A 26251-nucleotide genomic window follows, 5' to 3' on the forward strand; every position below is an offset into this window, starting at 1 on the left:
CTCAGTCATAACTGATTATATCCACACAACAGAATCCCAAGACGTCGCTAATGATAGTAGAATCTGTCAGTATGTGAGATGCTGTGAGACTTGGTGAATTAAGCCCCATTATTGCCCTAAATTATAGATAAATTTCTCCCTTTCCTTGGTGATTTGCAACATATTTTTTCTGCAGGGCAGTTAGATGATGTCAGCACAAATTACTGCTTTCCACACAGCGCAGATGAGAGAACCAGAGGCATTAAAGAGACTTACCAAACCCAAATCTGAAGAGACAGAAGGAACTGCTTCTTTTGACTTGGAAATAACAAATTCTGCTGTGGGGTGCTGGGTAAGGCAAAAGAAAAAACCTTAATTTGGGACACCGGTGCAGCTTCCAAAGCTCGACATACTTAAAAAATCGAAATTCGGATTCTTACTCTAAATTACCAAAAAACCCCAAACAATAGAAGTGTTTGTGTTTAGATGCTCATGTGTCTGCATTAAATATATGTTGATGTGTAATGCTGAGATATTAAGTTATCGTGTAGCAAACTAGGGAGCTCTATTTTCGGCTTGGAAAAATAATGAATATACAATGTCACTTAGAGTGTTTTTCTAAATGGTTTCCTATTCTTTTAGTTTTTCCTAGTAGGCCCAAGTTGAAGGAAGGGCAGAGGAAATGCTTGTGGTTACATGTTTGAGGAAGGTTCACTAGTTCTATAAGAGGCAAAGTTTGCAGTCAGGAGGGGGATCTTTTACTACTGCAAGTGACATGAAAAAAAAGCCCAACAGGTTGTCAGACACATGGCTCTACAAAGTTTTTTGTTACTGGATATACAAATAGTCAGTTTGCAAATCCAAGGCCTGGTAACCGCTTCGTTATCCTGCATAATTTCCACTATGGTCCTGTGTGCACCAGCAGCCAAGCTCTTGGTTGCCATCTGCTGTTCCTGCTTTTACACGTCTCCACTTTCATTAGGTCATGACAAGGAGTCTCAAAGAACTGTTCAGAACAGCCACAGCTGCTGCTCTCACACACAGCCTGAGGTCCAGCTGGTCCTGTGGAGAGCACAAGCACAACTGGAAAAAGATCCTGCTCAGACTTCCACTTCAGCCCTGGCACCGTTACCACCCCCCTCCCATCCAGCACAGTGTTCCATATCCCAGTTATCTGCTCTGGGATCAGATCCCTGGGCTACAAGTCTCCCAGTGACTGCTACTTCCCCAGCTCAGCAGATAAAAAAGCCCCAAATTAAAACAATTAAGTTTGGAGCCCCTCTCTAGGCAAAAATTGAGGCTGTGCCTGCATCCCCACCTGTGTTTTCACTTCCACCCCTCTCTGCACCGCAGCAGGAACAGATCTGACTGGTACCCAAACACCTCCAAGAGGAAGTCTCTCATATCGAAGATTCCATGCAGAGTGCACTCCCACATTTACAGAACCACATGCCCTGCACATCTGTTCTGGTGACATTTCTTTACATTTAGCATGTTTAATTTCTGAAGAGTTTAAAGAGATCAAATACTCCCATGTTATACATTAAATATTTTCCAAGCATGAGTCAGCTTCTTCAGGGCCTCTAACATTAAAATCACAGGGAGTATTCAGCTCTATTCCACCAAAAAGAGGGCCAAAGATCTTGTATATTGAATTTCCATGCTTCTGCAGGCACCTGACTTGGGATTGCCCATTCAGTTCTTTTCAGAACCAACTCACCATCTGCACTTTCACAGTTTCAGCAGCTGCCAGGACGCAGAAACAACAGGCATTTCTGCTCTCACTTCAGTCTATGGAGGCTTCATATTAGTTGTTACCACCCTGTGCAACCACCAGAAGGCTGCAGGAACCCAAAGAGCTCCACACAACAGGGTCTTATGGGAAAGCTGTTAGACTGGGCTTCCTGCTGGGCTGAAGTCAACTCCAAAGGGGGATCCAGCTCTCACTGACAGCTGCCATAACAAAGTCAGCCTCCAGCAAAACTCTGTTGAACTTGAAACTGGATTTTATTTTCCATTGTGTTCCTTCAAAGCAATTCAAATAAAAAGGAATCTCACTAACAGCCTCTTGTGCTGCACTGACAGTCTGGGTACTTTGAAACTGTAGAAGCCTGAAAACTTGGAATTTGGATGTCCAACTCCTTAACAGGCTTCTGCCAACCCTCAGTGTGCTTTGGACAGCCCTCACTCCGAGGCAGTGATGATGCCAGGTTATTGTCCAAGATGTATTCACCACTGTAGCCACATCTGGATCTCAGTCGTTAAGGAGAAGGAAAGGCAGAAGGGATTATGAAGTCAAAAGGCTGTTAATGATCCCTAGTCCTGCCACAGCAGCACTGCCAGGTTCCCTCCACGGCAGACAAACCCAGCATCCTTTTCATTCACTTGTTAATTAACAAACAAAAGCCTATTTGGTAGAAGTGTAAATGTGAAAGCCAAAGTACTACAAGGCTCCCTTGTGTTTTCACGATTCTTTTTCATTCCTTGCCATCCAAACCCTTTACAAATTAGTCAAATCTTTGCAAATCCTTATCCTTGCTTTACACCTGGGCACTGAACAATAATGGTACTCAGCTAAACACAGCCCTGAAGACTCACGGTAGAGCTGAGAACAAAGCCCATGTCTTCTGGCCCTCAGTCTTGTATCCTAAAGCCCTCTTTTTTCTGGACTTTTGGGATTTGCTCATTTTGAAATGTAGCAATTCCAAATAAAAAGATAAAGCTGAAACAGTATAAACGTCATTCACTCTTCTACTCCTCCACTTGGAGAGATGTGTAGATCCAGAAGTTATGATTCCCTCCATCGTGTGTGAGAGAGAAAAACCTTTGGACTCTGCCATGGACAGTTATGGGTTTGTTTTATTTCTGGCACACAAGTGCCTCAGAAGATTAATCCACAAATGCCAGTGTCTCATCCTAAAAGCCCCAGTGTACAAAACAGCCATTACTGTCCTGGCATGGGCCCAGCCCAGACAGCAGGGAAGGAGGGAGCAGGTTTGCCTCAGGGAAGAGTGAGGGTTAGAAATCCAGTACAACTCTTCACAATGTTGCAGTGACCTGTGTCCTGCACCACAGCACTGCTGGGTTTTCCAGATGACCCCCTATGTACTTATCCATTGCTGTGAGCATCCTGCAGTATATAGAGGCACCTTGAGAAGAAAAATCATTTTACTGGCAAAAAAAGGTGATCCTTCTAATAAAACTCTGTTCAGCACAAAATTTGCCAACCTCATAGATAAACCTCACATGACTTTACAGTCTGTGCAAGATCTGCAGGTTTGGCCCTGCAACATTAAATTTGACAACAGCTTGAAAAATACCAGTTGATTTATTCACAGCATCTCCTTTTAGCAGGCAGTGGAGCTTTCCTCATCAGCTCACCAATTACTGCAGAAGGCAGTAGTAAATGGCATTAAAATTTCAATCTCTGTAGTTGACTGTGCATTTGCCTTAGCACAGGCTGCTTACTCTTTACTCTTGGGGTAATTCTGTTTTATTTCACAGCAACGTTCTCTGCATTATAATTTTTGGCACCCATAGTAAACAGTTGTTTGCTGTAGGATTTCGCTACAGGACTTCACACATATTTCAGTAGAAAGGTGTAAATACTGAAAAAGCCAGGAACAAATCCTTAGTAACTGACTCTTAGGCTCAGTTTGGTAACAAATAAAGGGATGAGGACTAAAGGGACAATTCTACTGAATCTGGAAAACATTGTGAATACCAAAAGATATAACACACCCAGAGATACAACACACTCTGCTGTTACACCAAAACTGGAAACTGGGCAACAACGACAGTGATTTGGCAGACAAGGAAGCAGTTTCTTAGTCAGAATAACGTAGCAAGGTAGATAAACTTAAACAGAGCTTCCAATCCTGGATCTTATATTGGGAGTTTTTACTTCAAAAAGTAAGAGCACACAAAAAATGCCCATGCTCCACATAGGAGCACACATAGGTTTTGGTGAGGATGTGCACATATTTAGCCCCTTTTTTATTAACTTCATGCAAAATGCAGGCATTGCAGGAATGGCTACAGCTTCTTTTAAAATGTGGTCAAAGAATGCATGACTGCTTGCCAGCCATATATTGGGCAGTCAAAAGGTTGCCCTGCAACAAATCTCGAAGTGTATAAAAGGAAGCAAAAGAGAACAGTAAAAACAAAAGCATCAGCTCCAAAATAGCATCCCCCAGCTGCTTGTTACACTTGTGCACTTTGGAGGTTAAAGATGATGATAATCAGTGAGTGTTAGAGGCTTTACTATCACTGCTCTAAATACTCTACAAACACAACACATCTGCCAGCTCACACAGCACCTGGCGACAACTTTCAAATATTAACCATAAAAAGGAAAGAATTGTTTTTCCAAGAGTGGCTTTGTCTGCCATCAGAGCAGAAAGGTGGCTTTTCATTTGTCCATAATAACTCATATTTTGGCCATGAAAACTCACATCCATTGCTAAAGAGTCATTACTGTTACTAACATTGTCCCAGTGCTATCAGTGGCAATTCTCTGGAACATTTTGTGGGTTTGGAGCAGATTCTGATGGGATAACATATAGCATCATTGTTTGAAATCCTAAGAGTGTTATTTACCTGATAATTTGGTAGCATCCACAGCTCTGTTTTGCAGTGCCATTTGCAAAAGCTTGATGGTGTTATGCCATCAAGGCAGCTGGTGTTGTGCCCGAAGGCAGCTTATTACAAATACCTGCAATGAATTGCTTAGAATCCATCTGGCAAGGCAAAGGTAAATACAGAGGTGCTACAGGAAACAGATTTTATTATCACATAGATACAGTCCATCTCTGTAGAGTAAGCCTCTGGATGAAAACTAGTCCTCCAGTATAAAGCACCTACTAATCCAAAAAAAGCTGACTAAATTCCAAAGCCTTAGATTACAACAGACTAAACATTACACATATCCTTGCCCTTCCCACTGATTCCTACTAACAGTTGTGAGGATACAGTTAGGCTCATCCAGCTGACAGTTACTGGAACTACAGGGCCACAGTTTTGTTTTGCCTTGCAGATTTTAAATTGGGCTACACCACAGCACTGTTAAATGAAGCTGCAACAGTGCAACTTAACCCAAAAACATTAGCACCAGAATGACTGAGCCATCGCTGTCTCTAACAGGACTGTAAGTGTATTTGTAAGGAAAAAAATTCCAGGGATGCAGAATGTTGGCTCCAGCACAGCTGTTCTAATCAGCTCATCCAGATACTGGCGAGTAGGGAAAACTAGGATTTCACCTGCAGGGCCTGCTGGATATTTGCAGAAGTTACTTGTAAGGAGCTCCATTCCTCAGCCAACAGAGAGCAAAGGAAGCCTTGCTGCTGCTGCTGACATGAGCCAGGACTTTGGTAGGTATCATTAAGTTCACTCAGATATAAGGTGACAGGAAAAAAACCTGCCATTAGTTGACATTTTCTGTAGTAATTTTCAAGCAGAAGGTGACAGCTGTTCTGCTTGTGCAGCAGTCAGTCAGCCAGCCCCATGTGTTCTGTAAGGCCACTATTTAACAAGCCCATTTGAAGCCTCTTATCAATCCAGTTGTGACCTCAGCCCTGAACTTCATTTCAGCATCACAAGTAATGGGAACTAACGGTGCCTTTCCACCTTGGAAGCTTTTGTTTTTGCAGCAAACTGCCTGCACCTGTACTTGTCCCATTAAGGAAGCTGGCTACACCCCAGGCTGCTTCCACTCTGAAAGCTCCAGTATTTCTGACTGGTTCTTTCTTAATGCAAGCAGCAGCTTGAAATCAGCATGATAAATCCACAAAAAGGGGACTGCCAGTTTTCCTGGGCACTTGAACATCTTGCATTCCTCATGCATCTAAGAGCTCTAATACCCCAAGGCATGCAAAGCACTACAGCACCAGGAACAACCCCCCAGCCAGTTGGTGGATGGCTCTCTGCCATGCTACTCCCATGCTTGCACAGTGCATTAACATGAGAACCCAGAAAATCACATATGCTAATGTCTACTGAAAAGACTTTTCAGGACCTGAGCTTAATGAGCAAATGGAATCCTGCAGCATCACTGTGGGGAAAGCAGTTGCAGAGCACAAGTGATGAAGGAAGACCTTGCGTGCTCTGTCAGAATGAAAGAACACAAGTGGATGGCAAAGGAAGGAATATGGCCAGAAAACCAGCTGTGGTAATTGCTCCTGTCCACCTCAGCTTCAACAGCAAAACCAGTGCAATCAGTGCATGACCTGTGACCCTCTGATGACCCACGGCTCCAGGAAAGCAGTCCCAACCTATTTTGTGATATTTGAGCTCTGTTCAACTCTCAAGCACCAAGCAGCATAGATGGTACAAGCAGGGTGACTTCAGGGGCCATACATGTTACTTCTGTAACCACTGCACAGGCACAGAGGCTGTGCTGGCAGATGGAAGGTTTGCCTTTGGGGAGAAACAGGTCAGACATCAGAAAGTAAAAATGCAGAAACAGCTGCGTCTTCCCTGCCCAGCAGGCTGGTACTTTGCTCAAACATCCCCTCAGTAAGTGAAGGCTCAGCTCTGGAGAGCAATTCCCTGCATGTTATGAAACACAAGCTCACCCAGCAGGCTCAGGAGTGCAGCAAGGTCTCTGACCCTACAAGCCTCTGACAAGGGACAGGCCCTGTAGTGAGAAGCAAAAGGCTCGGGATAAACAGTGCTTGGGACACACCTCCCAGGGTCTGTCACTGTTGCAAGAGTGCAATTTTCTGAGGGCTCCTTTTCTACATGCTGTTAGTTAAATACTGGAGAAGAACACAGAAATAGTCATATTTTCAGGCAGTTAGTCTGGTCACAGGTACTCACTCAGACTGCACTGGCTCTTTTCATCCAAGTAGAAGACTTCTCCTGTTTGTCTCTCTCCTGAAACCAACATCCTCCCCCTCAGATTCCACATTATTTAGAATCATAGAATAATTTGGGTTGGAAGGGACTTTTAAAGGTCCCCTAGTCCAACCCACCCCTGAAATGAGCAGGGACATCTTCAACTAGACTGGAGCCCAGTCCAACTTGACTCTGCTTCCTGGGATGGGGCATCCACCACCATTCTGGGAAACCAGTTCTAGTGTTTCAACACCATCACTGTAAAAAATTTCTTCCTTAGATCTAGTCTGGATCTACCTCTTCTGGTTTAAAAACATTGCTCCTTGTCCTGTTAAAACAGTAGTTACCACCTTAAGGACTCAAAGGCCACATTAAGGTCCCTCCAAGAGCCTTCTCTTCTCCAGGCTAAACAACCCCAACTTAAACCAATCCCAGCTAAGGGATAGTGAATAAGAGGGGAAAAGGAGTGATGAAAGCAGAAAAATGACCAAAAATAACAGATAGGAGCTAGCACAGGTTATCTCTGATACCAGGTTCAACTTAATAATTGAGATCAGCAACAAACCCAGAGCATTTCTGTTGGTGTGGCTAACAGTCAGCAACTGTGTGCAGTAACGATTTTTTAAGTATACAGAAATCATCAGCCATCAATTCCTACATAGGCCACAAAACCTTTTATATCTGAGGTGTTTGCATAGCATTAGATACAATAAATCCACCTCTAAAGAAACTGATGGCATGCATTTAGATATATATATATAAAAATTCAGAATCTATAAGGGATCAAAGTTGGGGGTTTTAAGTTAAAAACACTATAAAACCTGAGAGATTATAACAGAGGGCATTTTACTAAAGGTATATAAAAGGAAATTGGTTGAGATTGCAGGTGAAGAAAGGTGAGAACATATAAGCCATTCTTCTCACAGCAGAAGGCTGTGAACTTTTTAAAGAACTGCTGGGAGTCCTCAGTGGAGGATATGGTACAGTGGACATACCTTGAGTTTTCAGAGGAAGGGAAGGCAACAGCATAGGCCACTTCATCAAAGCTGATGTGACAACTTGTTTTATCCAAAGACAAGTCCATGCAGTGCTTTTCCATTTGTCTCACTGAATTCATCCTCCTAACCCAAAGAACTGAGCCAGTAATAATAAATAGCCTGTTTAGAGAAGTTCCATAGGTTGTATACAGTACAATTACCAAAAAATTTAGTAGAGTCTCTTTGTGTACCAGGCTACCTCCTTTAAAGACAACAAAGTTATAAAATATTTAGTGGAAAAAGAAGGTGGCTAAAACATTTAAGGTGAAGGCAATGAGTTATTCAACACTATACTGACGACAGCTTGCCTAAAAACAGCAGCAGGTGATCTTCTCCAAACAACCCCAGTCAGGTGGCAACTGTGCCAGATGCAGAAGTGTGGTGTGTTATGCTGATAAATCAGGAATGGCTCCATCCCAGCCAGTGGTGTCATAGTCTGTTGGGAGATGGGACAAGAGCAGAGCTGCATCCTGTGGCCAGCTGAAGCAGACAGGAACCTCAATATGGAGACAAAACAGTATTTAGAAGATTAACACCCTTTTTTTTCTATACAGGACTTCAGCCTGGATAGAAAATATCCAGAGACTATATAAGGTAAATAGATAGAAGATAGAGGTATAAGATAGAGATATAAAATAGACTACAGTGCTTGCAGAGGGCACATATGATCTTGCCCCTTCCTTCTACACAAATCTTCCCACATGCAAGTCCCAAAACAAATGACACTCTACACTTTGCTGAACCCTTTAGCTTCAAAAGATGAATTCCATGGAGCCTCTAATGCTCCTCTGGGGTATCTTTATTGCTATTGCTACTTCACAACAGGTTGCTTTAGGTTTCTTTAAAAAATCCCATCAGATGCTAAAGCCAAATTCTCTGTTCCTCTCCTGCTGCTCCCAGAAAGCTTTTTGGAGCTCTGTTTTAAAGAGATCAGATGTGTGGGCCTTGGAGAGGAAAAGGGTTGACAGGCAATAAACTTTCTCCCTTGACAGAGAAAATTACCCTCTGCTGGGGCTTTAATTTCTTTCACTAGCAGGTTTTATGGCACAAAGTTGTATCCAGCTTTTCCCACACAGCTATTCCCACCCATTGCACTTATTAACCAGAAAGCCTTCTACATGTTATCTAGCAGCAAGAATTAAGCAGTTGTGTTTCGCACACTGTGTTCCTTCAGCTTGTGCTTTCCTTTCCTCTTTTCCGACATTATCACATTGTGTTCCCTCTCCTTACGTGCTTTCCCTCTTCACAAAGCTCTTTAAACAGCTGCAAAGGGGGAGGGACCACTCTGCTCACGAAAACTCCACTTTGCAGAACGCTTCTGTCAGGTCCTACTGTCTGTCTCTTTTCCGGGCGTTTAATACCTCCAAGATTCAGGTTTGCTTTTCCATCTCTTCCTTGTGCATCCCTGACAACAGAGCCTATTGCCTGCTGGCTTGACTGAGGGACAGTAATCCACCTCTCCCTGTTACTGCCATGAGGAAAATGTACACCCTCTTTCTCTTTGTAGTGGGCTCCCTTTGTTTTAACGGTAAGTGACCTTTTCTTTCGGGTACAGTTTCAGAGCAGCAATAGCTTTGGGGGCCAGGAGGCAGGACTGGGATAAAAGCTCACAGACAATTCATAACTATCACCTCAGGAGGTTTTGCAGACTTTGAGAGGATGCATAAAACTGATTATTCTAGTGTTGTTTTGGGCTTGTTTGGTATCTGCAAATGCACTGCGATGGGTACGGACAGACAGTTAAGTTGGATGTAAAATGACAGAACTGTAGGAGATGACAATAATAATCACTAAATGTTATCCCTTTAGATGCTCTCAGGATCATCTGTGATAGGAAAAGCAGATATTGTGCTGAGGGTGAAAAAAATGAGCCATGAACCATAAATAAGGCAGCTCTCATCCCTCTACAATTATTTGCTCAAGTTCCTATATGTCGCGAAGTTCATACTTCCTAATTATTTTTATTAGCACGTGAATAGCCTAAATTAAGTTGTAATATATAAATATATGCTAAAAAAAGCAAACATACATTTTCTTCAGTCTATCAGGATTTCTTCCATGTGTTTTAGCCAACATGAACAGCCTGACAGCAGCAGGAAATAGTGCATTTACCACGGGAGCTTCTTCCCGTGGAGAGACTCCAGTGAAGTGTTCTCAGAGAAAGTGGCTGTAATCAAACCAAGACAAAGATCACACATTTCTCATTATTACCTGTTCATCCCAGAGTTGTTTTTTTTCCTTCAATCACTGAAAGGTAACTTTATAAAACATCTGCTTTCTAACAAATGAAAAGTGAGGACCCACTTTAGATTCTTAGTTTATAAAAGCCTTTATTATTTCCTTTTTTTTTTTTGCATTAATTAAAAAATTTAAATTCTTTAAACTACAGTAAATTCACTGGTACTTCCACTGGAACAATAAGCATTCCAATTTAGCAGCTGTTGTTCTAAGAGGTCATGAAAACCTTTTTGCTCAAGAGTATGCTGAAAAGAAACAACATCACAAAGTAATTTTAGAGAAGATAATGGAACTGTCTCATTGCTGCTTCTTGCTTGCTCTTTACTAATTACAGAAGGGAATTTGGTATGTCACTATTGTCCACATAAGTTATTTGTGAGAGAGTAAAGAACTAAAATGACAACACATGCTACAAAATTATTTTTAAACAAATGCTATTTCAACATTTATAACAATAAGTGAAGTCAGAGAAACACAGGAAACATGCCTTATGTTAAATTTTTAAATTTAGTGATAAGAGTGGACTTGCCTGTGTTTCTGTATTTGCTTCTTTTCTGTGGAAATCACTCCAGCAAATTTGTCATTACACTGAAAACAAACAACATAACACAGGATGACGAGTTACTTCACTTTATGCATTTAAATTAGACCATGTAAAAGGGAAAGGGTTTTGTGTCTCCTGCTGTGAGACTGGAAGCATCCTGATGTAATTTTTTTTTAATGGTCATGCTCCCACAGAGAAACCAAACTTACTGAAGATTGTTACTGCAGGTTACGTGGCAACTGCTGTCCTCGTCACAGAGCAGATGTGTGGTGTGTTCAGTGAAGCTGAAATCATTTCCCCAGCTCAGGATCCACCCCAATGTGTTCTATTACTGCTTTCAGTACACAAAAATACTCCAGCCCCAGATCAGGATTCCTTCCTCACTGCTGTTACAATCCTTTATCTAAAAGCATCAGTCTTCCCTCTGCAGTATCTGCGGTGATCACTGTTATTTGGGAAAAAAAAAAACCAGTTTGGAGAGAAACTGCACTTTTATTTGTTCCAACTCTGAGAGGAGAAAGAGGAGTTTCTAATGCCTGGTTACTGCCATGAAAGGCACAGAAAGATGAACCTGAATGCCTGGGAATTTTGCTTTCATTAGGTGCCATCTGGTTAATATGTAGATTGTTAATGGAAAATAGATTATAAAACTTATAAAAGAACCACTTCTTTTTATTTACATTTTCCTTTCCCCTGACTTTGGCAAGCTCTGAGGCAGGGCACGGCTGACATCTAGTGGTGTGTGACACAGGCAGCTGAGGGAGGTGAAGAGGAGCCCCTTTGACCTTTACTTCTGATTGTTAAATTATAAAGATTGGCATGGGATGCCATTTTACAAAGAATTATTCATTACAGGAATCCCCTCACTAAGAACAGATAATAATTTCTTAAAGGGATTCACTGTTGAACAAATAATTTTTTAGAATTGTGTCTTGTCATTATTCTGTATCAAATTTATTAACAGAGTCAGTACCTCGAAATCTGAGCTGCTCTCGTCAGACATCCAGACCAGACGACCCTGGTTTGATTTGCAGACCAGACAACTGGGATTGCTCAAAGCAGGTTTCAGAGAAAAAACCTAATTACAAATCCAGAATTAGTTTTCTGCAAATATTCTGCAATTTCTACTGCTTCTTCTCTGTTTAGCAAATACTCTCTAGGCTAGAATATTTATGGGCAAAGGCAGAAAAACAGTGAAAATATATTTAACAATTCAAACAAGAACTCAGTCTTTGCTAATAGCATTCAGTGACCAAATGACAATTTATTTTTAGCCATCTGCTTATGTCACTTCCCTATGCAACAGTGGGAAAGTTTGTTAAAAAAACCCAACAAACAAAACCAACATAAAACCCCACCAAACCAAACAACATAATAATCAATATTCTCTCTTTAGCTACCACAAGATTTCTAATCTATCCTTATAAACACAAAATGTGGCCCCCTTTTTTTTACAATATCAAATTTAGCTCTTCCTTGAATGCAATACACAAGAAAAATCTAGAATCTGGAGCTTAGCAAGAATCAGCATAGCTCTACTTTGATAAGATTTTGATTAGGCAGCTTACATTGAGAATAACTGTAATATTAAAATATAACAGGATACAAGGGCTTTTGTAACGACTTGCAGGGAGGCACAAAGCAAGTGTGAATCAAAAAACAAACTGGCCCAACCAACACAGATGCATTCATCCAAACTTATCTTCCCAAACGGCCTGGGAAGTACTTGGGAAGCCTATTTTGAAGAACAGTGGTATGGTTAAGTATATGTGACAAAATTTGGGCTACCAGTGCTGTAGCATATGCTGGTCTTAAAGGATTTGAATCAGGCCTGGTGTTTCATCTCAGCCTTTCCACAGAGCTTGAGTAAAAGCTGTTCTTAGATGTGAAAGCTCTGTTCGAGAATGTTTCCTTTTTCATCTCTCCACTCTCTTACTGGATCAGAAACAAGAAGTTCTTGGGGTATTTTTTTAACCTGAGTTGGATTCAGAAGAACCGAGTTTCAAGAGACTTGCTCACCCTAACAACTTCCAACCCAGTCCACATGGAAACTAGGCACCTTCTAGAAGTGCACACAAACTTGGACTGCCTTTGGATATCTACCTGTCTCTGGATCTCATAGATATGCTCCAACTTAAAAAAAAACAGAACAAATTAATGTACTACAAATTTAAAATACTTGCATGGGCAATGGTTTTTACTGTTGGAATTGCTCTGGGGAATAATGAAGCAAGAATGCTGTAGGGACACTACCCTCATCTCTGCAATATCTACAGCTGAATTAGGTGACCCTTCCTGTGGAAGAATCATTGTATCCATTGGATTAGACCCTGCTTTCAGGAAACACCTGTGTCCCTCACCATCACAGAACCTGACACACAGCACAGTCTCTCTGGGTCAATTCTGGTGGCAGGATGTTACCAGGACCTCAGTCAGCAGTATTACCATGTGGTCTATAGTGGTTTGAAAAGTCCACTAGAATGGCTTTAAAAAGCACATTCAAGAACAAGAGAACAGATTCAGCTCCCTCTGGGGTTGTGCCAGAAGCTGTTCTCCTCCATGGAGAATGTTCAGGATTGTTTGATAGTAACCTGTAGATACTATATTTTGTAATCATTAAACTCCAGCTTTAGCAATCTAAGATTTATGGTATTTGTGCTAGTCCACAAATCAGGTTTTGCTTTCACACAAACTAAGGCTTACATACTGCCTTGAGTTTTCAAATTCTGAAACAGAATCATCAGTAGCTACCAAAGAGTCCTCAGTCATTAAAAAATCTTTAAGTATCCTTCAGCTTATCCTCTGGTTTTCCATGTTTAATTCAGTCTTTTAATTTCTACCTGTACCTGAAACTTTGTCTCCTACAGCACTAAAGAGAGAAGTCACAGCTGGACCCCCTGCCTTTGGATCATAGAATAATTCTTCTGCTGCTATTAAGAGGGTGGTGTCTATTTCTAAGTGTAATCCCAAAAGAATATATCAATTTGAGCTTCACATTTTACTGTGAAAAAACCTGAAGGGTTCCAGTTGATCTGCTTTGATCTGTGCTCTGTGAAAGACAATCAGCTTCAGCAGGACAGATATTGGTGCAAGCACCACATCCTTCTGCTCACATAAGCCTACAGTCTCTGGAAAGTCAAAAGCCCTCATTATGCCATGAAGATGATCTGATGCACAGGGATTCTGTGATCCCTCTATCATGTCACTTTGGTCTCTCTTCTATAATCCTGTTGATGCTTTACAGGAAGCACAGCAGCAGACGCTGAAGAAAAGCTGATGAACCACCTCCTGAGTCCTGACAGGTACAACAAGTTAATTCGACCGGCTGTCAACTCCTCCCAGTTGGTGTCCATAGAACTGCAGGTTTCCCTGGCACAGCTCATCAGTGTGGTAAGTTCAAATTAGGCTATGCCTTTTAATTCATTACTACCTGCACAGCACTCTAATAGTCATATTAGTGTTACAGTGTCCCAGCTCTTTTCTCGTTTGTACAATACTACTTGGCACAGCCTACACGTGCAATTTACTGGTTTTCTACCTCATAATGCAGCTGCTACAGGGAGATCAATCTATGCCTAAGCAATCAAGGACAGTGGCCAGATCTTCATCCTATAAAACTGCATAGGTCTAAAATTCAAAATCATTCCACTGGTTTCAGTACAGCTCCAGTAAGTTACCCCAGGTCAGGATCCATCCTGGACTGTGCCCACAATGCTAAACCATCTTCTACTGCTTCTTTCAAAGAAGAGGTTCAATGGTTTGAAAACAAGCTACAAAGCCAGATCAAAATCTCACACATATAAGCAAAGAACAGTGGAATGTTGTAAAGAAAAAGGCATATTAATTCTGGCTGGAATAGCTTAACATGGTTAAAACAATCCTCATCTACGCAACTGCTCATATTCAATAAAAATTTCTTCAATGGGTCTGAAAGACGTTTTCACCCACAAGGTTAGCATGTTCTTCCAAGGTACAAACACATCATTGCCAAGAGAGGTTAGCATTTACTGCACTGGAACAAGAGCCAGCACAGAAGTGGGAATCATTTCCTGAATCAGGGCTCCTGTGTGTGCTGCTCTCTCCCTGGGTGACAAAGACACAGATGGCTGCCTCCCTGCCAGAATCTGTGCAAGGGCTACTGCCTGCACTGCTGCAAACTTTGAGAGACCTTGAGGATTTAGAGTCTGAAATTCAACAAGAAATGAGAGAGACACAGATGGAACAAAAGGGAAACTGTACAACAGCTGAGGTTTCATACACACATGCAGGCTGGATATTACATATATATATATATATATAATATCTAGCCTGTGTGTATATATATTAGTTAGATAGATAGATAGATAGATAGATAGACAGATGAAAATATATTTTATATACATATATTCAGCCTCTGTGTGTGTACAGATATATATATACAGGATATAATGCCATGTATACCAGGTGACTGGTGGACACAGACACACCTCCCTACACACTGCACTACCACCACTGGCACATGGTCCTCAAGATTTCGGATTCTGGGCATAAAAAACAAGATGTCCCAGAGGCCCCAGTGATCAACAGCCTAAACAGAGCAGATGAATGGGTAGGGACTGAGAACAGCACAGCTCAGTCCCTATCCCTCTGTATCCTCACTCTTCAAGCAGAACACAAAATTAGGCATTTTATAGGCTCTAACAATCCCAAGCATTTTCAGGATCAGAGAATTAACTTGTTTTCCTGCAGAAATCCTTCTGACAAATCTGCTGTAGAGAGATTTCTCTTCTGGATTGCTCTGCAGAGAGACAGCAGTTCCAGGACAGAGCCTGCCAGCTGAGAGCTCACATGGCAAACCTTACATCAACCTCACACCACCTCGTGGAGGCCCTCCCAGTGGCCAAATGTACTTTCTGTTCTGTAAATCAAAGGTGGAGAAGTGGGGTGAGGGGAGGAAATCAGCTGGGTAGGGTGGTGGTGATTGTCCCCAAATCACTCCTGCCATAACTGTTCTTGCTAAAAGGCATTTGGAGCTCTACACTCGTGGGGTTACTATTGATCATCATCACATAGGATGAGACTGGCCATCCTACCTGCAGAGAAATGCCTACCTTGAAATCCACTGAGCAAAGTCATGCTGCACAGTTGGAGACATGCTCAAAACCCCACTGAATAAATCTTGTTGCTGCAATCAAGTGAAATATTTTAGAGGCCAACTTTTGTCTCCATTTTTCCCTGCAGAATGAACGGGAGCAGATCATGACTACAAATGTCTGGCTGAACCAGGTAACCAAACCCACAGAGATGTGCCCTTGCAAACCACAAATGCTTTCACTCCATCAAATGGTTGTTTTGTTAGGGCTGGTCTGGAAACTCCCATCACTGCTCTCCAATTCTTCTCGTAGGAGTGGATTGATTATCGTCTGGCTTGGAAGCCCTCGGACTATGAAGGGATAAAGATGCTGAGAATACCTGCCAAACACATCTGGTTGCCAGACATTGTGCTTTACAATAAGTAAGTACAACTTCTGTAGATTATGCAGACAGTGAACAAAATTTTGACCAAGAAACAAGCACCAGAAACAATGAAGTAGGTCTGATAAAATTATAGAACTGAATTTTGTAACTGTTTGATAGTATCAGCTGTATCTGACCGGGGCACTGGCCTCAAAGATAATTTTAGTAGCTGACAATTTTGGTTTGCTTTGGTTTAAGTCTCTAGCAAAGCCTTGAAGTGGATGATATAAATTTTTTTTGGGGGAAAAATAATCAAAATTTATACTTCAGTGATACTTTGAAAACCAATGAATTCACAAACAGATGATGATTTATGAACACATACAGATGGGAAACCCAGGAAGTTTATATATATATGAGTTAAGTCCTTGGAATCCTACAACAAATCAGATTTGATGAATACTTAAAACTAGTGTATTAGTAACAAAATAATTCACCCAGTGGATTAGGATGTACTGGCTGCTCAAAGCTTGTTCTGGTGAATTGTGCCCGTGCCCTCTGCTTCTTTCTGCTACTCCCCAAGTGATACCATTTAGCGATTTGTAAGAATAGCAGGAAACAGTTTTAAAAGGTTTCTTAAATGTTGGGGAACAAGCCTCACCATATTGGATTTTTACATCGGTACAAAGCTTCAAATTGAAGTTTTAGATAAAGGTCAAGCCCCTGTAATTTACTGCTGCTGGAGCAGAGTTTCATTGGCATCAGTGAGTCCTAAGACAAACACAAAGCACATCCCTGTGCCCACAGCTCTGTCCATCCACAGCACTGCACAGGGCTCTGAGGCAGCACCAGTAGCTGAGATGGGGCAGTCAGCACAAAAACCAACACATTCTCAACCCAGGAGTGTGCCCAGCACACTGTCTGACAGGACAGTAAAGCTGATTTGGGAGACACAGATATGTGAGAACTAAGATGCTATTTATTTGCCAAAAAATAGCTATTCATTGTCAGTGAACTAACGCCCCCCCATATGCTGCAGCCACTCACTTCTGCACCTGGTTGTTCCACTGCCTGTATGAATTATCTACAGGGGTCTCAGCTCAGTGCCAGGCACTCAGAACCTCACCAAGGCGAGCCCTTTCCAGAGCCAAATCTTACTGATCTGGAGAACAGCTCCACATGTGCCAAGCCCTGGATACTTGTAGCACTTCCCTACTGAGAAAAAAAATCAGTCCTAGCACTGAAATAACCCTATTTTCCATGATGTCTTGTCAGCAAACAAGGGTACTACCTCAGGATACTTAATAGGTTCAACAGCCCTAAGTTGTTTGCCCAGGAACATTGGGCAGGAGAAGATATTGACCACTGAGGGATAATGATCTGCTCCCTGAATTAAAGGGCCCATCTTCAAGCAGAAGACTCCCCTGGTGGAAGTTCAGCAGTGGGAAGAGATACAAAGCCAAGATTATTTGTGGGCACTAAGAACACTGTGGCTTGTCTGTTCTGGTTTTGTAATGAGTAAACATTAACTGGAGTGACGTCCTAAATTATAAACCATATAATTACATTTCCTCTGCCTACACTCTCCCTGCATTTCTAACTAATGCTGCTCATCCTTATTTCCTTGTCCAAGTCATTTAGGAGTGTGCTCTGTGCTCTCAGCAGTGCCTGTGTTTCAGATCAAAGGCACCTCCATTTTCACGTGGGATGATCTCATTTTCACTCTGCCTTCAGAGACGTGGGGAGCTGAAGTTGCTTTAACAAACATTTACAAAGTACTTTGATTTCTCTGGATGAAACAGAGGTGTATATCTATTATTTAACAACAATTTTATAAATTGCTCTTCTGTTCCGAGCTGTGTTTTCCCTCTTAGTGCTTCATTCCCTCTCTCCTTTGTCTCTGCTCACTCCCTAGCGCGGACGGCACGTACGAGGTCTCGCTGTACGCGAACGCGATCGTGAAGAACAACGGGAGCATCCGCTGGCTGCCACCAGCCATTTACAAGAGTGCCTGCAAGATTGAAGTCAAGCATTTCCCCTTCGACCAACAGAACTGCACCCTGAAGTTCAGATCCTGGACGTACGACCACACAGAGATCGATATGGTGCTCAAAACTTCCATGGCGAGCATGGACGACTTCACGCCGAGCGGAGAGTGGGACATTGTAGCACTGCCAGGAAGGAGGACTGTGAATCCTCTGGACCCCAGTTATGTCGATGTGACATATGACTTCATCATTAAAAGGAAACCTCTTTTTTACACCATCAATCTTATCATTCCCTGTGTGCTAATCACGTCATTAGCCATCCTGGTGTTCTACTTGCCTTCAGACTGTGGTGAAAAAATGACCTTGTGCATCTCTGTGTTGCTTGCCTTGACTGTGTTCTTGCTGCTGATCTCCAAGATTGTCCCTCCAACGTCTCTCGATGTTCCACTGATTGGGAAGTATCTCATGTTTACAATGGTACTTGTGACCTTCTCAATAGTTACCAGTGTCTGTGTACTCAATGTCCACCACAGATCTCCAAGCACCCACATGATGCCCCCCTGGGTAAAGGTGGTTTTCCTCGAAAAACTCCCAGCCTACCTGTTCATGAAGCGTCCAGAAAACAATCCTCCACGGCAAAAGCCCTGTAGCTGCAAAAAGACAAAAGCAGAGCACCCTTGTATGGAGGCAGCTGACTTCTACAAGAACTCTACCTATTTTTTGAATACAGCTCCTGCCAAAAAATATGATATGAAAGTCTCTGAGACACTTGACAACATCAGCAGCCATCGAGATTTTAGGTTAAGAACAGGCACGAAATTTTCTCCTGAAGTCCAAGAAGCAATTGATGGAGTCAGTTTTATAGCAGAGCACATGAAAAGTGATGACAACGACCAGAGTGTAAGTAAAAATGAGAAATCAGCCCCATCTTTCCAAACTTCATCTCCTGTCCTCCTCTGTAACATGCTCTTCCTCAGAAAGTGTGTTTGAACTCTCAGGTTTTTAGAGAGATTCTAGATATAGCTCGTAAGAGGAAATAATTGTTGACATTAAAGGACTTAATGAAGAGCAATTTGGTAACTGCAAATACTCTCCTGATAAGTAACATGGCTCTTTCTACAGAGAGAGTTTGTTGATCACTCAGTTAACCAGGAAAACCCCTTGAAAAAGCTGTGTTGTCACACTCAAGTAGTGCTTGGCAGGGGAAGAAAACAGTATTCTGTTCCAGGTTAGAAAAAGACTATTTTTCTCCATCGTATTCAGTAAGACTGTGATTCAACCGATGGCCAGGCCAAGTTAACCAGAAACTGTACCTGCAGCTCCAGCACTTGTTTCCCTGACTGGGCACAGCAGGATTTAGTGGAATTGGTAGAAGGCCTTTGCAAACACCCTCTCTGGGTAAGACACCTGTCTATAGATGGCAAACACGATGGGTAGCATTAAAAACCTAAAGCCAGCAGAGCTGCTGCTTCTTTCATTTGAGATAAATCAGACTCATTAATGGTTACGAGAAATACTTTATCCAGGACACGTTTAAGCAGTGCTGCTGCTGCCCTGCTCACAGGCCACCAGCTGGAACACCAAAGCTGAGATAATACACTGGGAATAATGCTTGGAAAACTCAGCTGGCTCACAGTTTTGTTTAGACAGGCACCCACAGTTAGGAAAAACCCTCTTCATACCTACCAGTGTCCTCTCTCTGACCCAGATCCCAGTCAGACTCCGGGTTCTCTGTTCCCCTTGTGCTCCCCCTCCCTCAAACAAGAAGAGTCTGGTTTCTGATATTGCAGAAGTCCCTTGAGGAGCATGCTGCTGAGTAATTCATGTTTTCTATTAACTGAAATTACTGTCAACATAAATAAAGAAGTTCAGCTATTAACATTAGACATGAGCTCATAAACACTGAAACTGACTGAAAAGCAGCAGCCTTCACAGAGCAGAAAAAAGGCTAACAGCTTAGAAATTCTTGCAAGAATGTGTTGCACTATAAAGGATCTACAAAGCTTGCAACTGATAGTAAGAACAATTTTCAAGGGTATTTTATACATTAAAAATTCATTTAATGCTTTTCACATACGATCCTCCAATATTGCACATCGTTTTTCTAGATTCACAACTTTCTTCATCACCATGGTCTGATAACAACTGTTCATGTACATTTACATAGTCTAATTTCAGAAGAGTTTAATTTCCATTAGTGGAAATTAAAAGTGTGCACTGAAGGAAAAAAATATGTAATATTCTAATAGAAGACGTGAGACAACTGACCAGCATGGTAAAGTCATCAAGGTGAGGATGTCCCACATGGAACTAGAAACAATGAGAGAGGAAAAAAATATCCCTGAGATATAAATGGAGGTTGATATATTCCCCTTTTACAGTAATAGCCAGACAGTCACTTCAGTTTGAGACAAAATCCAAGGCTATGGCTTTCACAGACAACACGTGCAAGGCAAAAAGGGATTTTAATAAAAGCAACGGTATTAATATGCATTAAAACCCTTGATTAAGATGACTGCTGATAAGAAAAGGATTCTGAAGCTAACCTTGTTTAACAGCAGAACGCCACCTATTTTTGCCCACTGAGATTAATAGCATCTGCAAACCAAAATTAAAGGAAAAAAATCCTTAATTGGATTATACTGTGGGTCCTTCAGGACTGGCTTCACCAGGCAGCCACGCTCAGGACCTGATGCATCCAAGAAAGCTGAGAAATATTCACTGTATTTTTCTCCACTGCTCAGAATGGTTGTGAGAGAAAAATCCCTTACCAAGCCTAAAGTCAGTTCATTCCCTGAACCTTGAGATCTGTTTCCTTTTATTTTCATAAACAGAAACTCAGCATTAGCAAGAGGAAGAGCAAAAGAATATGACAAATTGCTAATATCTTTAATTGGCTTTTTCTTCCAGGTCATTGAAGATTGGAAGTATGTTGCCATGGTAGTGGACAGGCTGTTCCTCTGGATATTTGTCCTTGTTTGTGTCCTGGGGACTGTTGGATTATTTCTGCAACCCCTTTTTCAAAACCACACTGCTGCCATGAACCCTTAGTTGCCATTTAAAATCGTCAATATTTACACAAATGTTGGGTCCCATTCTACTCTCAGTTCCCCTCTGTTAAATCCACAGAGATGCCAGGTGAGTTGCACTTACATCCCTTAGGGTAGGGAAAAGGAAAGTAGAACTTGACTTACTGTGGTAAGAAAAAAACCCCAAACAAGCAGAAAACTAAAAATTTTTTCCAGTGAGTCCAGTACTTCTGGTGATATCTTGGCCCTTTTTTCAATTGTTTGAAGTCTGAACATTACAGAAAAAGGCTTTTACTGTACAATATGCCATCCTGGTTTATTATTATTATTGTTATTATTATTATTATTACTATATTTTAAATACATTGCCTTAGGAAGGATCTTTTCTTTCCTCAGAACACTGAAATTTCCCTGTTACGAAGAAGGTATTGCTATGAAATCTGTTTCCTTCAAATGCATCAAAACAATTTGTGTCTGATGTATAAAGAACTTTACAAGTGGGTTTGATACTTAAACCTGAGCCTAGGAATAGAAACACACTTCTGAGGTTTCTCACCTTGCCATCCCTGACAGCTGAACGATCAACAACGGCAAAAAAAATGTGTGATAAACAAACACGTAGATAATACTCTGTTCATTGATGAAAAAGAAATAAAACATAAATTTTTCCTTTATATAGATTAGTCCTCAAATGTTCCTGCAACTTTCATGTCTCTGGGGCTCATATACACTTTAATGAATCTCAGGCTGAGAGCACAGGAAAGCAACTGTGAAAGGCAACAAGAATGAGAAGGACACCTGAGAACACACAGACCTGTGTGTTTTTCTGGGGAGATGTTAACGTGGATTTAAGTCTAATCCTCAACAAATTAGCTAGGGAAACACATAAGGCATGTGGAGTCTCAAAGGCTTTGGCAAAGGACAGATGGAGGCCTCAGACTCCCATCACAGGACAATCCCACCACAGTTTGTCCCAGGTAACCTGCAAGAAGAGAAGTGGGTTCCTGGATAACCTCAGCTTTCCCTTGGGGTGTTGTCAGGATACATAACAATTGTACCACCACTGATAAGCACAACCAATGACTGGAGAACAAACTGTTAAAATCCTCTACTACTTGTGAAGGGGATTTGAGGCTCACCTGTCCCAGGGGAGGACCAGCTGACTCCTAAACCTGTGTTCTTCAACAAGCCACAGGTGACAACAGTTCCAGATCTATTTGCCTTCATCAAAACTGAGCTACATCTCCCCCTAGATCAGCATTCCCAGGAAGCCCCAGATAACTACATAGATCTAGACATGCCAAAACAGCTCCATCCACCTTTCCAACCGTTCAGAGCAGCTGCAGGACCTCATTCCCTCCTTCCCAGCCCGTGGCTGAACTCCCCCGCACCACTGGCTCACGTGTCCTCACCCCACACGCTCACCCCTGAGCCCTGGAAGGGCTCTCCTGAGGGCCTGAACACTTGAGCATGGCCTGGTGCCCAGCACTCTGGGAAGGATAGGGTGAAAAAGTATCACAAGTGGGGTGGCTGAGGCTCCTTGAGGTTATGTGTTAGAAGAAGGGTTGTCACACTGTCATCCTTCCTCCCAGTCCCCTTCCTCAAAGCACTGTGACTGTGTCCATCACAGACGGGGCAGGTGGGGATGGATAACTGCAGGACAGCCCTCCTGGTGCAGGTACACCCTGTGATCAGCTAAGCTGCCACATCCTGCCCTCACAGTGGGGGGCAATGCCCTGGCCACCTCCCCAAACATTATCTGTTCTGGACACTCCCGGGGGGACTGGTGGGTGGGGGAAAGTCAAACCTGCTTTCCCTGCCTTAAATGTTTCCTTCTCCTTTTCAGACCTAGAGAGCAGAGCTGTTTCTCTGCAGGCAACTGAACAGCTGTGAGATGAGATAAAACACAGGCAGCCCCTGGGAGCAGAGGGGTGCCCTCGCAGTGCAGGTTATATATACATATATATATATATATATATATATATATAAAATACATACTTATAATCCTCTGTGTTAAGTTATATCACAAGCACAGGTGCACACAGTGCCCCAGCTGGTAAACGGCTTTTTCTGCCGACAGAGAAGCCACAGGGAAGGCAGAGCAGCTGCCAGTGCTGTGCAGACAGTGTAAAGGTGAAGGCCCTTTAAATATCAAAATAACCCTGACCAGTGAGTCTGAGAGAGGTAGCACGGACTTAACTGCTGTGAGAGACCCTGCACAGCCCCTGGGGGCAGAAGGGAGGGGACTCATCCTCCCAAGTAACCAAAGGTTCACCAAATCTGCCAGGGCCCCTGCAGTCCCCCCACATGACACGGGGTCTTTGCAGAGCAGAGACCCCTCTCTCTGCCATTTTTACCAGCACCAACAGCACTTTTGGCTCTGTCCCCCCCTCACCCTCTTACCAAATTTTACTCTTCTACCCAGTCCCTTCTCCTTCTCATCCTCCCCCTCACTGCTTGAGTGCAGCTGAAAGGAGGCCCCTGGTGCTCCCAGCTCAGAGTTGGCTCATCCTCATGAGCAGTGAAGACTGATAGCACTTGGCTCTGTAACCACAGCCTTCAGCTGAATTATCCTCAGCACACATGAAAGTTTTAGAAAGGATTTGGCAGCTCAGCTAGCAGCTAACACAGAGTGCAGGCAGATGAAGGCCTCAGACTTGACAAACCCAGAAAAAGCTTTCCAAAGGCACATCGCTGGCCCCAGGGAGATGCCTGGGGAACACAGCTCCTCATCCAGGAAATGGGCTCTGGTGCTTTCCACGCACTCCTTTTTTAATCACAACTGGAACAATATAAGCTTTCCTAAGGATGTCCTTGGAAACCACCACTGTGTGTTTAACATTTCCAGAAATAATTCAATCCGTAGAAAACTTCAGAATGAAAAATTTCACCCCAAGTCCTAAAATCCTGACAAATCTGACCTAAAACCGTGCTTTCAAAGTGGCAAACACTATTTTTGCCTAACCCTCAGCAGCTCCACCCACGTAATACATAGAACTGTTCCCAGTTTAACTTGTCAGAGAATTACAGGGTTTTCTGCTTTGGTTTTCCTGGTGAAATTTCAAAAATAAAAGATTTCTGGAGAAAAGGAAACATCAAAAATATCATCTTGCAAGCAAATATGAATAATATCCCAGTTCACCAAACAAAATGAACTTCAACATTTCCACTTTTCCTGGGGTTCTACCGTAATACTTTTCATTTAAAAAAGTGGACATTCAAAATGTATTTTACACTAAAATTGTTTTTCAATAGCAGTGTGCAACCAGTCTGCTTCCCTACCAGTGAAGAAAAGCCTCTGTTGGCTCTCTCCCCATTCCCTACCATCACAGATTTCACAGAATATTCTGAGCTGGAAGGGACCCACGAGGATCATCAAGTTCAACTCTTACATGAATTATAAAACTCTTTAATCCTGACCAATCCTACCTTTCATCAGAACATGTAGAAATGCCACCACCACCACACACACGTACCACCTGCATCCAGGTGCATTTATTTGGGACTGTTTCTGCACCCCTGCAGCCACAGCAAACTGGGAGCAACAGCAGTGTTGGATTTTTAAAGAGGGAGCATTAATATCCCAGCAAAGGTGCGAAAATATTCTTTCCTTCATTACCTGAGTTGATACCTGAGCATATTTATTAAAAAGCAAAGGCTGCACACTTTGTTACTGCAGATCTTCTTGGGTAGATCAGCTTCCCCCTAATCAGACAAATTCTTCCTCTATGTAGTTCTGCAATGCAGTCATGGTGACGTGTTCTCATCACATCGCTCTCCCTTGGCCATAAAAATAATCCTACCACAATCCTGAGCTGGTTTCACCAGCACCTCCAGCATGGGGTGCTGGAAACAAAACATCTGTGCCACATAAACACCACTGAAAATTTCAGTAACTCAGCTAATTAAACTGAAGTACCTGTGTCTCTTGATGTAATGGCTCTTTGCTTCCTCTGCAGATCAGATGTTTCCAAATGATCCAGGCTAAGCACTGACTTTTGGGGAATACGAGTTTATGATATTGTCTTTGAAGCTTTAACTCATTTCTAGTTGGGATTAAAAAGAACAAACAGAAATCTCAGTTACAATGTTGCTTATAGCAGGGAAGCAGAAAGGGAAGGCATTTAGTCTCAATGTCCTGGAAAGGCAAAGACAAAAGTATCCACAAAGGGTTAAGTTAAAAGACAAAGCAGGCGAGTTCTCTGGAAAAAAAAAAAAAGAAATAAAATCAAATGGACAGTAAAGCCTATTTCCTCCAAGCTAATAGAATTACAGAAATTATCATAAGAGCATGTGTCTGGGGACAGAGTGAATGATGCTCTGAGAGATAGGGCTAACAGGATAAACAAGCTCAGTGCCAGGAGCTGAACCCAGCCTGGTGCTCTTTCTCCCCGTGTTACCTCTTAACACAGAGCAAAGGGGTCACTGGTTACCAACCACTAAGAGCAGGGAGTGAAGCACCTCTTGGTGCAGCTCCTGTCCCACAGGGCTTCTCTCTCTCATCGGTCCTAAAAATGAGGGTGGAATCCCACATTTTTCTCTCCCCCTTGCTCCCTCCCTCCACACAGATGAGTGCAGCTGTGCAAGCCTTGTGTCATCTGGTCATCCAAGGGGTGGGGGGACACAAAAGGTGACAGAAGTTAACAAGGAAGCTGATGGGCATCTGGGGAATGAGTCCCTTTGTAAATCATGATTTTATGACTGAACTTCAAACACAACTCCCCATTCTTCCCAGTGTCCTTCCCCATGAACAATGAGGTTTTGTGGGATCAAGCTGGAATCCTGTGCTCTTATTCCCTTCTCAAATTTCACCTTTCTAATCAACAAAAGCAGGAATGGCCTAAAGAGTTATTCTCACCGGTTTGATCAAGTTTAATTCTCCATTCAAAGCCTGGCTCTTGCCAGATCCCAGCTGCTGTGTTTACCACTCTGGGCTTAGATTCTGTCAACAGTTGCACATGCCTTTAATTACTCCTGGGAATAGCACATCCTTTTTATACAGCCAAGCACCCAGCACATGCGCTGGTGAGACGAGACACGGGCAGGAAAAAAGCCTCGATGTTAACGGCATGATTGTAGATGCAGGTCCCAGGATCTCAGTTCACTGCTAAATCAGGCATCCCTAATGTCAATATTCATTTCAGCACAATTCAATTACAAGATTTT

The 26251-nt window shown here is 42.5% G+C and overlaps 1 protein-coding gene and 2 long non-coding RNA genes across 3 annotated transcripts; 1 reads left to right on the forward strand and 2 right to left on the reverse strand.

Moving 5' to 3' along the window:
* Positions 1-295: 295 nt before the first annotated feature.
* LOC113953941 lies at positions 296-10004 on the reverse strand. The gene is made up of 3 exons (XR_003530056.1): positions 9880-10004; positions 7809-7934; positions 296-327 (listed from the first exon to the last, which is right to left on the reverse strand). It is a non-coding gene; the product is annotated as an uncharacterized LOC113953941 (long non-coding RNA).
* Positions 9118-21759, forward strand: CHRNB4 (cholinergic receptor nicotinic beta 4 subunit). Its single transcript, XM_027657666.1, has 6 exons — positions 9118-9378; positions 13877-14022; positions 15853-15897; positions 16017-16126; positions 17984-18956; positions 20967-21759. The coding sequence occupies exons 1-6, from the start codon at positions 9324-9326 to the stop codon at positions 21105-21107; spliced, it is 1470 nt and encodes a 489-aa protein (XP_027513467.1). The 5' UTR covers positions 9118-9323; the 3' UTR covers positions 21108-21759.
* Positions 11624-26164, reverse strand: LOC113953942. Its single transcript, XR_003530057.1, has 3 exons — positions 25944-26164; positions 25005-25131; positions 11624-11684 (listed from the first exon to the last, which is right to left on the reverse strand). It is a non-coding gene; the product is annotated as an uncharacterized LOC113953942 (long non-coding RNA).
* Between the last annotated feature and the right edge of the window lie 87 nt (positions 26165-26251).

The sequence above is a fragment of the Corapipo altera genome, unplaced genomic scaffold, assembly GCF_003945725.1.
Source record: "Corapipo altera isolate COAL_440 unplaced genomic scaffold, ASM394572v1 308, whole genome shotgun sequence".
Classification (NCBI taxonomy): Eukaryota; Metazoa; Chordata; class Aves; order Passeriformes; family Pipridae; genus Corapipo; species Corapipo altera.

What these genes read in the sequence shown, in the direction of transcription:
- CHRNB4 (XM_027657666.1), top strand. Translation starts at nt 9,324, where the DNA reads ATGAGGAAAATGTACACCCTCTTTCTCTTTGTAGTGGGCTCCCTTTGT. An exon ending in GGGCTCCCTTTGTTTTAACG is followed by an intron (nt 9,379 to 13,876) that starts GTAAGTGACCTT and finishes GATGCTTTACAG; the next exon opens with GAAGCACAGCAGCAGACGCT. An exon ending in CAAATGTCTGGCTGAACCAG is followed by an intron (nt 15,898 to 16,016) that starts GTAACCAAACCC and finishes TTCTTCTCGTAG; the next exon opens with GAGTGGATTGATTATCGTCT.